The following is a 12,093-nucleotide window of genomic DNA, read 5'->3' on the forward strand; positions in this document are numbered from 1 at the left end:
GAAGAGCAGAGAGCTAAGTAAGAGTTCAACATCTTTTAACCAAGCTAGTGGTGAGGCTGGGCTCTGACCTGGGAATCTCAGCCCTCTTTTCACTATGACCCCAACCTCTGGCAGCAACTTGTGCCTACCATGTTGTGGCCTCAACCATTACCCCACTTATTGTTGACACTAGGCAGGTGCAGGGGACAGGAGGCAAGGCCGGGCACAATGGCTGTGGAACTAAATTCTGCCTTAGCTGTCCTGAGACACTGAATGCCTGCTGCATGCATGACCGCTCCCAGGTGTAAGGAATCCTTAGTGAGCAGTCCTGGGTTGGAGGGTTCTCCTCAAGGTGCTGTTGTGGGATGATCTGCTCAACTTACTCTTGGTCTTGGGTCCCTGGAGCCAGCTCCACATACCCAGGTGAACTTTGGGAAGGTCAGAGCTTTTTAATTGCAGACCCAAGTGAATTGCAGCAAAATACATCCCACGTGCTTGACACGTGGGAATTCTCAGAGCCAATGGTTTATAAACCTGCCAAGGGCTGGGGGAGTAGATATCCCAGAGAGCTGGGGAGCAGTTCTCTGGCAGTGTTGCACATAAACACAAAAGCACAGCCTTCTTGGCCACATAAGATGGTCATTAGTTTTTGAGCCCAGAGGCTTGCTTGGAGCTAATCCATGCAAAGTGCTTAGGTCCACGCCTGCACATAGCTAGCTCTCAATAAATGCTAATGGTCATTATTAGTAATGGTCACAATTGCTCATCACAGCATGAACCTATGATATAGCTATAAAACTGACTCTTTGTGAACCTCATTGCCTTGTGAAAAACTGCTCCACCCCATTCCAATATCCTTTTAGAGTTTCTCAGCCAACTCTACTTTTCAGAACTAAAACGTATTACAAGCTTCTTAAGTGCTAGGTATTTATCTATATTTATGTATATGATCACATTTAATTATCTCTTGGCCCTCTGAGAAAAGCATTATAATTATCTCCACTTCACAGGTGAAGAAATTGAAACTCAGAGAAGTTAAGCAACTAGCTTAAGATGACACAGCCTACATAGGGATGTCTTGCCTGTGTGACTTCAAAGCCCATGCTCTTAGTCACTATGCTAGAACATCTAGAATCTGGATGGCCTCCCTGAGGCCAGAGTCAGGAAGGATTTGAAGCTGAAAAGCTGTTATTCTTGCTCTTACCCTTCTGAGCCTGGCTATGTCACATCCATACTCCATGATGTCCACTGACTGGAGGGTTCCACTACCTGATGTCTATGTCCACCAATGAACGAATACCTATCGAGGGCCGACATAGTAGCTTCTTTCCTAAATCAATGAAGGCATCGTTAAGTTTGGACTCAGTTACTTTGCTTGACACCTGCCTGGGAATTAACTGTTTTCCAATACGAGCTCTTGCTTCGTGATCACAGCCCTGGGATACAGGCAGGATTATGTTCATTTCACAACTGCAGGAACTGGGCTTAAACTGTAGCCTGCCAAAGTTTTGGAGATAGGAATGGGGGAGCTGGGCCTGGAACCCAGCTTCGACAATGTCATCCCAGAGTTTGTATCATCACACTGGACTGCTTCCTCACCCCCAGGGTTGGCTGATGACCTTGACTGAGTGGCCCAGTGCCTTGTCATTTCCCGGAGGCTTTGCCTCCCTCTGAGGCACACAAGCTGGACTAGGCGGCTGATTCCTTTGGAAGAGGAAGTTGCTAGAGGGGAGGGAGATCTGCTCTCACCCTCCGGGCTTTTGGGGAACCCAGGTAGAAACGTCTCAGTGAGGAATATGAAGGAAAAGTATGGGGATGTACAGCTGCCACATCTCTATAGAGCAAAATGGGAGGGTTAGAGCTGTTTTCTCAACATGCTTAAGTGGTCAGGCCCTGGTGACCCCAATGGCAGGCCTCTGGGGGAAACTGGGGTGGGTCTGAAGGCCAGAGCTCCCTCCATATGAGGGGACAGAGGCCAAGATGCGGACACCACCAGGCGCGGGGTTGTTTTTGGACTGCTCTGATTCTGCTCAGCCAAACTGATATCCCCCGTGCTGTGTGAAAACTCTGGCTCCCACGCTGGGACCCAGAGTGTCAGCCTACAGTGGATTTTGCCTTTGGGGAAGCTGGTGGTGTTTCTGGGCTGAGAGGCCTCCCCAGACCCGCTGGGCAGGAGAGCAACCCACACAGAAAAGCCTCGGCCTCTGTCCTCCCTCAGAGATTTAGATACTGAGCCTTCCTCGAGGCTCGCCAGGGGGGCCAACAACGTTTTTTTCAGATGTCCCAGGAGTCTTGCAGTGCTGGGAGTAGCTCTCAGGCACGGTTTCTGCTGGGGTAGCTCTTCATAAACAAAACTGTCCTGCCTGGGAGCTTCCTGCTCACCTCCCTCACCACCTCTCTCCAATCTCCAGGGACCAACAGGCCTAAGAGAAAGGGTCCCAGGATCTGCTTGTGGAAGGAGCCTAGGACAGCAGCGGTACCCAGTAAAACCCTAGACACCCGTCAGTGGGAGGGCTCCCTTACTGAGGCCTTTATCTGACCAAGCATCTCAGCACAGAATGTTCCAGTTGGTGTTTCTTGAACATAAATCTTTATTCCCATTGCAGTAGCTTTGAGGGGGGAAAAAAGGGCATATTTCATCATGCTTTTACCCTCATCAAATGATTCTTGGGCCAAAGCTCCCTGCATTTCCAATTGCCCTATTTGGATTGGGTTAGGGTTGGGCAGAAGAAATGATTGTGATCATTTGCTTTTTTATCAGATGGGCAGTTTGGACCTGTTCTCTTAAAACCAGAGTAGAAATTTCTTTCTTGTGGGGAGAGGAGATGGATAGGAGAATAAAATTTCTGTGCCAATGTAAATGCTCTGGGGAAAAATGTGGCTTGTAAGGCTGGGTCAAGCCCTGCTTCCAAGGTAGATCCTACAGTTTCTCTGTCACCTTTATCTCTCTCTGAGATACTCTTGAGATAATGGTTCACAAGCATATTAAAACAAACAACAAACAAATCCCACAAAAACTACCCACGGTGTTGGGTGTCTTGGAGGCAGGGGGTGCTGGTAAGGATGAAAGGACAACTCCCTCCAGCTCCCCCTCCTCTGCCCTGCCCCTCCCCTTCCTCACAACCCCCTGTTCCCTTTTGCAGTTAGGACAAGCAAAAGGCCATTGTGCCCTGCTGCTGTGGCTCACCTCTCCCCTGCATCTTGCTTGGATTTTTTTTTTTTTTTTTGTATTTGTTCTTACTCCATTTATCTCTGTCTCTTCTTCTCCCGTCCACCCCTGGCTCTACAGGTCTCATGGTCCCAGCCACCTATGGCCACTTGTGGAAATTATCCAATAAAGAATAAAACATTTCCAAAAGGCCTTTCCTGACAGGTCTCTGGCTTCCCTGGTTGTAAGCTGAAGTTGGGGCCCCTGGAAGTTGCTGCTGGGGCTGCTCGTGGGTGACAAGAGTGTCGGAGGCCCTAATGCTTTCTTGGAGTAATGAAGTCTTTCGGCAGGAAGCCACCAGGGGATAAGCAGAGGCGCAGCCATCAGTGCTAAGGCAAACTTAACATGAAATCAGATCTACCGTGACAGGTCTCGGGAGATTATTTTGTTACAGCTTTTCCAGATAGCAGATCTCCCCCTATACATAAGCAGCCTCACAGGTCTTTGGCGGAAGCTTCCTCCTGTCTGTACAGTGAGACCCCTGGGACTCAGCCGGAGCCTCTGTGAGGTCGGGGGCAGCCCTGTGCCTACCCCTGATCTGTCTCTGATGAGACTCCATTAACTTTCCCAAGTGAAGCAATCAAGGCTCATGGATCCAGGCCGCGGGGCAGGTAATCCAAGGATTAGGTAGATTTGGCTCTGGAATGTAGAACAAAGTTGTACCCCAGCAGACTTCCCTTCCTAATCATGCCTGGTTTTAGGCTATTATCTGGAACCAGTGATCCTTGCCTTAAACTGCAGTACCGGCTGCGGTGGTAGAGGTGGGGCGTGTTTATGATGGATCTTAGGGGGGGGGGGGTCAAGTTTGCCAGGGACAATGCACCCTGCATCTTCCAGAAATTTGCAGCAATCTCATTGAGGAAAAAGGACCAAAGTGCCAGCACACAGGATGCTTCAAAAATTTAATAAATAATGATTTTTAAAACTGTATAAACTATAAATTACCATGCAGTCATTATAATTTAAAATAATTTACAGGTTGAGGTAGGGAGGGGCCCAGGAGAGTGTGGAGGGGGCAGGTGGGGTGGGGGGCCGAGGCGGGTCAGCCTCTTCGGGCGGTCTTCCTGCTGAGCACGCACACGCAGGCCGTGTCGATCCGGATAAACCGCCAGGCCGCCTGCTTGTCGTCGGTGGTCAGCGCCTTGACAAAGGTGTGAGTGGTGGTACAGTACGAGTTCCAGTGCTTGGAGTCAATGCCCCGGCATCCGCTGTCGACGGGATTGGGGTCTCGGCACTTGGTCTCAAAAAAGTACTGTTTGAATACACTGTTGTTAATGTTCACCTCTCCCAGCACCGTCACCTCCTTGCCCTTGATGTCCGTGGCGGTGGTCTTATCCCCAACCCACATGCTGACGCTGTCGCACACGGAGAACTCCCCCATGTGGAAGACGGGGTGGGTGGAGGAGCGCTTGCTCCTGTGAGTCCTGTTGGAGGAGCCAGCGCCAGCGACCTGCAGGTCCAGATCCTGAGTGTCCGCCGAGGCCGGTGGCGGCTGGGTGCTGAACAGCACGCGGGGTGAGCGCAGTTGCCGTTTCTTGAACAGTCTGGGGTCCACGGTGATGTTGCGGGTCTGCCCTGCCACCCGGGCAGCTATCGGCGCAGCAGGCGCGCTGCGGGCTCTGCGGAGGGCTGTGTCAAGGGAATGCTGAAGTTTAGTCCAGTGAACTTGCGGGATGGCGTCTCCTGCTGGGACATTGCTGTCTGGGTATGGTTCTGCCTGTATGCCGATCAAAAACGCTGTGATCAGAGTGTAGAACAACATGGACATTACGCTGCGCACCTGGAAAGAAAAAGACACCAGGGTGACTCAGTGGAGAAGTGCAGGTGTTGTGGGTCTGTCTCAGGGTCCCTCAGAGATCACCTTCCAAGAGCATCCCAGGAGGCTTCCCTTGGTGGTCCATGCATAAGGAGACCCTAGATCCAAATGGGGACACATTTGACGGTTAAGGGACGCTGGCAACAATTACATGGAGACAGCAGGCATAAACCCTGCTGACCCAATCTGGATGTGTGGTTACCCTATTTTTGGAGGAGAAAGAGCCCCTGAAATCCTGCTCAGTAGCTTGGTGTGAGCGTGGGAACATCATTTTCAGAGTCTGTTGAGCTCTCCAACTGCCAGCGTGAGGCAGTGGAGGACGGGAATTAAAGATGTTTATGAGTACCAGGGAGGCTGGGGGATGAGTGTGACACAGATGTGACAGCACTGGTCCTGCCAAGAGCTTTGATTCCCCTAGGAAAGCACGGAGAGGTGCTTCTGGGGACAGGTCCCGAAGCCTCAGCACTGAGCAATACCCCTCAGACAGCAGCACGGGGTCAGCTCTGAGATCTGGTAGCTTGGAACCCTTGTTATGAATCCACATAGCGTCATGTTTGGCAAAAGACTTGTGGCACTCTGGGACCATCCTAGTCCATGCATCTATTCAGCCACCACCTCATGCATTCAAACCTGCTACTGCTAATGGTTCCTCTTTGAGTGACGGTTTTAGATGTTCATACATGTATACTTTTAATTTCTCAGGAGCTTGTGAGTCAGGTTAGGAATTACCATCTTCCCTTCACATGTAATGATTCTTAGAAAATCAGCCAACAGGCCTAAAGTCACAAACTTTTGTTTGTGGACCAGAAATAGAGTACAAAATTGACCCCTTACTAAGCCAGTCTGACCTTCCAGCCTCCTTCCCACCCTCTCTCCCTCCCTTTCTTTTCATTCTTAAACGTATCTTTTCTTTTTATTGATGGTTCTTATGTGAGTGTAGACCAAACAGCATGAACCCATCTGTCCCCAAGAGGGCTCTACGCTGCATGGCAGTTGCCCACCAGTGACACTGCCCATCCCCTCCAGTAATCGTGGAACAAGCTCTGCTCCTTGGGGAACCTTTGTCTTCTCCTCTTGAGCTCCTATTCATACCTGTGGATGTAGAGCAATGTCGCCTTCTCTGTGAAGCCTCCCCAAGTCTTCTTGGCAGGATTCAAGGCATCCCCTATAGCATGTATTCCCCAAACTTCAAAGTCTATCCTTTCTCCGGTCTCTTTCTCTCACAGGTCATTTTTTCCCTACCCATTTTTCCAGCCTGGTACAGACACCCCCTGCTCCTTGAAGCCTTCTCAGATCACACCAGTTGAAGGCGGCCTCTTTCCACTCTGAACTTGAGCCTAGCCTATGAGCACGTGCAGCGTGCAGGTCCCTCCTTCCCTGCTAAGTCAGTGTAACCAAAAGAACTCTGCATTGGATCTGGGTTTAGAAAACTTTGTTTGGATATCCCGTTCAACTACTTGTTAGCAAGAAGAAAGCCACTTAATCCCTCTGAGCCTTAGTTTCCTTGTTGATAAAAGGTGGACAATAAACACTATTTCCCAGGGTGGTGGTTAGGATTAAGCGTGTGCTCACAAAACATGTGTTAATTCTGAGTCATTTCCATCTCCCCGTGGCCACGGACTTAATCTTCTTTGGTTCTTTGCTGGTTGTTTACTCTCTGAACTCCCTCCATCCACAATATTTTTCTCACATTGTTTTCTCTCTCAAACTTCTTTGGAAGCAAGCATTTGGGCCTGTCTCCCCACCGGCTATGAGGTCCTGAAGGGCAGAGCCATATCCCATCCACCTGTGTAGCTGGGTACCCCCTTCCTTAGCAGGCACCTCTCTGGCCTTCCCCAGCAGATTCTGCATAACCCTCTCCTGGTGATGTGATGTGGCTCTTTGACAGTGTTTTAAAGCTGTGTGATTTGCATATCAGGCATTCCTTGGCCATGTGAAGTACATGGTAGGTCCTCAAAAAATATGAAGAGGATGAAGGAGAGAGTGAATGGGGGTGGCCAGAGGAGCTCACCTTCTGTTTTCTTTCCATCACTGTCATGTTTTTTTTTTCCTCTTTAACTTTGTGCATAGGATTATGTCCTGCTTTCCCAATCGGCTTTAAAGCAGTGTGTTCTTCTCCTCAATACTGTGCTTTGGTTGAGCTCAAAATAGCTCTCTGGTGAGATACCAAGAAGGAAACCACCAAATTCTTTTCTCTTTGGTTACTTTGAAGAATGTTTTGTTTGCTCCAGTTCTTTAGCCAGCCAGGAGGAGGAGGGAGCACATCTGGGCTTTTGACCACCATCAGATCTGTTGGCCAGTGGTCTTGCTGATCAATGTCCAGCCAACTCTTATAGAATTGATTACTCAGTTGGCAGCTAATTCAAGCCTTTAAATTTCGCTTCTTTCGTTTCTTCTTCTCAGAACACGGTATCTTTCATCAGGTGAATTAGGGGAGAAGAAACAAAACTGAAATTTATCCCTTTATATCCAAATTAGTAACACTTGCTAGAATTTGGATAAGGAAATGAAGAAAAATGGATTGAAGTTTAGGCTTTCAATGGAAGTAAGGGACATCTGCTCCTTGTTCCCCACTGCCACATCCTACAGTCTCCTTTGGTGAGCTCATTCCTTCCAAGGAATGAAGCTCAACTTTTTGTGCAGCTGAGGCCCAGACTTAGATCTGGGGCCTAATTGCTCCTTTGAAGTTAGTTCAGAACGTCCGGCTTCCTCAGGGCAACTCTCTGCAAGACCTCCAGAATCAGAATCTTCATATTCAAAATCTTCTTATCATCACCCTTCTTCTTCCTCTGTATTCAACAGCAGCAGCCCCCTTTCGGACCACTTGATGACTTATGAAGTAGTTCTGCAGCTTCTCTTTGGATCATCTTTTCACATCCTCTAAAATGTGCTCTTCCCTATTTTCCTGCCTTCAGCCACCAGCTCCCAATGCTCAGCTCATTCCAGACATCTGCTCTTTCCTCCCTGCCCTCCACCTAGTCTTGCATTGAGCCCTTTTGGTTCTGCTGTGGTAGCATTCCTTGAAACTGTCCTTTCCTTTCCATTCTCACCTCTGTGCCCCTGGGTCAGGTCATAGGACCTGTCTCCCACACAATGTCCTGGACCTTTAGCTCTCTTATCCCAATGCCTCCTACCCTGGCTTCCTTACACCGTTGCTTAAGGCACTGTTCAAAGGAGCCAGTGGTGTACTCTTGTCTAGAGACCAAGAAGGGACTGGACTGGTCACCTTGGCCATCAGGCCCTACCCCTTTTTCTCCCCTCACACAACATTCATTCCAGGCCCATGAGCTCACACATAGGTGAATCTTGGGGTGTCTTCACTCAACCTCTAGTGTCAAAACTAAGTTTTCAGTTTATATTGAGGGTTTTGCCTTCTAGGTACCATAAATCCAGATATAAGGAAACATTTAAGTATTTAATTGTTTTTATAAACATCTGGCATCTCAGGTTTCTGAGCATCATGTAGTTTTTTTTGGTTGTGGTTGGAGATAAACATCTTTATTGGAGAGGAACTTGGGGGTTTTATTGTACATGGAATTAAATTATAGTACTTCAAACTGAAGAACCCATCGGGAAGCCAATTATTTAAAAAGAATCTGGTGCCTCCCTAAACACATACCAAGACCTACGAACAAAACACCAACTGACTTCTCTCAGGGGTAAACCTGAGCATCATGTAGGTTTGATCCCAAAGTATTTAAAATGCCCATGATAGAAATATGCAGCCAGAGAGCACCAGTGGGTACAGGCACCTGCATGTCTACTGGCCTCCACCAGGTCAGGTGTTCCACCTGAGAACAGAATCTACTGTTCAGACTTTGAAATCTCAGAGACACATCTTAGAATGAATGCAATAAGATAATAATTATCATTATCATAATGGGCATATTTGTCTAATTAACCATCATGACCGACCTGGGAAGTAAGCCATATGGGAACCATTGTACAGAGGAGGAGACGAGAAGCAAAGGTGCAGGAAGATTCAGTAGCACAGGCAGGGATTCACACCTGTAGAGGAACTCAGGGCCAGGCCTGCCAGTATCCTTCCTGATCTGGAACTCCTCCCCACCCTTCCATTCCACTGGCCGGGTGACCACAGACCTTCCATCTCCCAAGGTCACCTACTCAGAGAGCCTGAGGGGTTGTGTGGAGGTTCTGGCCGATGGTTCATTTGAGGCCTGTGTTCTCTTACTCTTGCTGTACCCCTGGAAGCCATCGGGCCAACCGGAGGGCACAAGGGGCTTCCTCTCCCGACAGGCTATGAAGGTCACAGTGGCAGCATTGCTAGGCACTGCTCCAGGCCTCTGCTGACCAGTTACCTCTGACCCCCTTCCCTAGCCTGTGGCTCACTTCCCTGTCACTTTCGGCCTCCTCTTCTGGCCGGTCCAGAGCTAGACACCTTAGGGCAGTAAACATGTTGCAGGCATTTACTTACCTCAGTGTGGCCAGGAGAGAAAGCTGCTCCCTTGGAAAAGCTGTTATTGGGCCCAGACGCTGAGCTGAGCTTGGGTCCAGCATGCCATCCAGCCCCCTGGACTGCACGACCATGGGCCAGAACTCTGTGGAGAAGGAGAGCTGACATGAGACAGATTCCTCACCACATTCCCCAGTAGAGGCATAGATACCTGGGCCCAGGTTGGGAGAGATGTACCAAGGGAACAAGTCCTGTTTCCCTTTGTTCTAGGATTTTACCAGCTCAAAGCTCAGGATGAAGCTAGAGTCTAGCTACTGAGTTTGCCAGGGGCCTGGTCTGGCATGGATCTGCCAAGGCATCTGCCTCTCACTCTTGCCTGGACACAGCCCATGGCTGATCTTATACTTTGGGTAGGTACTTTCAGACCCACAGCAGAGTCCTACCTTTGCAGACCCCTAATCAAAATGGAAATTGTTCTGCACATTGCACATGCACAGATGCAGCAGACCCAACTCTAGACCAGCCTAATTATGAAATGTTTCAGGAGAAAAATTCCTGACAAATCAGAAGAAGTTCATGCTTTGATGAAAATGTAGATGAGCAACCGCGGCAAATTAGGCAACCTGACCATTTCGTACACAAGCCTGAGTTCATATAGAACTAAGACATGAATTGCCGAGCACCAGGTTGAAATACAAATTTTAGGAGTTGGAAGCTATGGAGATGACATGATGAGAAAAAAAATTCTATTCAACTTCAACATATAGTTTCTAGAACTAATAAAGGGATTCTGTTCTCTTACTTCTATAAACCTGACCTATGCAGGTGTTTCATTTGTTCAATAATGTTTCCTGAGTGAAAGGCACTATTCTTGGTGCTGGGAACACAGCAAACAAATAAGACAGAGTTTTTACTCTCATGGAGGTTATAGTCATATAAATAAATATGTTCAGATTCTGTATATCATGAAAGAAATAAGTAGGGTGTGATGGAAGAGGCAGATGTATCAAGGAGCCACTATAGACATAGCACTCAGTGAAGAATTCTCTGAGGAAGTGGTCATGATGAAGATGAAGAGATGAAGGCTGAGAAAGAATGGGAGAGAGAAAATTCCAGGCAGAAGGAACAGCAAACGCAAAGGCCCTGGGGTAAAGATAGGTTGAAGTAATGGAGCATGAAGGAAAGAGGCATAGAAAATGAGTTTGAGGGGTAGAAAGAGCCAGGTCTGCAGGAACGCAGCCAGGAGCCGTGGTTGTATACTCAGGTAAGTAGGAAGGGATGAGGGATTTAAGCAGGAGAACAACATGGCATATTTGATGAATAAATGAATGATTATTTCGAACACAGAATTTGTTGTAGAGAAAGTTCTAGAATGATACTTTATCCTTCCTGTCTGTATTGTCTTTCCAATTCCAAAACTTCTTCTTCCCATTACATCTTGTTCCAGGGTTGACCCCCACCCCCACCCTGCTTCTAATCTTCCTCCAAGCTTCTCTCATTTTGTGCTGTGGAAGCAAATGTATAGAGACCTCCATGGCTCCCCAAATCCCCAACCACAAAGAGGACCTGAAGACAGGGAAGATAGGAAGGGCTCCTGAAACGGTTTTCATTTGCTACTGGAAATCATGAGATTAAGGTCTGGGATGCTGACATTTCTCTTCCTTTACCACCCTGCTCAAAACATCTCAAAAAGTAACAAAAATGTCTTTCAGTACTCAACTGGGATTCAGGCCGAGGGATAAAAACTTACTCAAATACTAGTTTTTAAAAGGTGAGATTCTACGCTGGCTGTGGTGGAGCCCACCTATAATCCCATTGGTTCAGAGGCTGAGGCAGAAGCATCATGGGTTCAAAGCCAAGTCTCAGCAATGGTGAGGCTGCTAGCAACTCAGTGAGAGTCTGCCTCTTAAATAAAATACAAAATAGGGCTGGGGATGTGCCTCAGGGGTTGAGTACCCCTGATTTCAATCCCTGGTACTAAAAAATAGATAGATAGATAGATAGATAGATAGATAGATAGATAGATAGATAGATAGATAAAAATGGTGAGATTCTGTGTTACAACCATTTTCATGCTCTTTCAGGGTTAGATTTAGCCCAGGGAAGGGAGGATGGCTCGTCCCCTAGGGTATTTATTAAGATGGAGGTATTTATCTTGTCCCTTTCATGGAAGGGTCCAAAGACCCTTCATCTGGGTAGCTGGTCAAATCTTACATGTGGCAAGCCTGGAACCCACCAACTTGCATCCTGATCCAGTTCCCTCTGATTCTCGAATGAGTCACTTGGCATCTTTAAACATCCCCAAGTTTCCTCCTCTGCAGGCCAAGGAGCTGGCAGGGATGATAATCTCTGTCCCTGATGTCTGTGATCCTACAACAGTGGATGTTTTCGAGTCTGCATCCTCACTGGATGAATGTTTTCCCCTGTCTTAATATTGGGATTTATTTAGGTCATTAATTTGTTGGTGGGAGGAGGGCACCAGGGGTTGAACTCAGGGGCACTCAGCCACTGAGCCACATCCCCAGGCCTAGTTTGTATTTTATTTAGAGGCAGGGTCTCACGGAGTTGCTTAGGTGCCTCACTGTTGCTGAGGAGGGCTTTGAACTGGTGATCCTCCTGTCTCAGCCTCCGGAGCCACTGGGATTACAGGCGTGCACCACTGTGCCCAACTTAGGT

The 12,093-nt window shown here is 48.1% G+C and overlaps 1 protein-coding gene across 1 annotated transcript; it reads right to left on the reverse strand.

Moving 5' to 3' along the window:
- Window positions 1–4,229: 4,229 nt before the first annotated feature.
- Ngf (nerve growth factor) lies at window positions 4,230–9,513 on the reverse strand. Its single transcript, XM_026394167.2, has 2 exons — window positions 9,439–9,513; window positions 4,230–4,967 (listed from the first exon to the last, which is right to left on the reverse strand). Exon 2 carries the CDS (start codon window positions 4,953–4,955, stop codon window positions 4,230–4,232), a length of 726 nt encoding a protein of 241 aa, XP_026249952.2. The 5' UTR covers window positions 4,956–4,967; window positions 9,439–9,513.
- Window positions 9,514–12,093: the final 2,580 nt, after the last annotated feature.

Source organism: Urocitellus parryii, chromosome 11, assembly GCF_045843805.1.
Source record: "Urocitellus parryii isolate mUroPar1 chromosome 11, mUroPar1.hap1, whole genome shotgun sequence".
Classification (NCBI taxonomy): Eukaryota; Metazoa; Chordata; class Mammalia; order Rodentia; family Sciuridae; genus Urocitellus; species Urocitellus parryii.

What these genes read in the sequence shown, in the direction of transcription:
- Ngf (XM_026394167.2), bottom strand. Translation starts at nt 4,955, where the DNA reads ATGTCCATGTTGTTCTACACTCTGATCACAGCGTTTTTGATCGGCATA.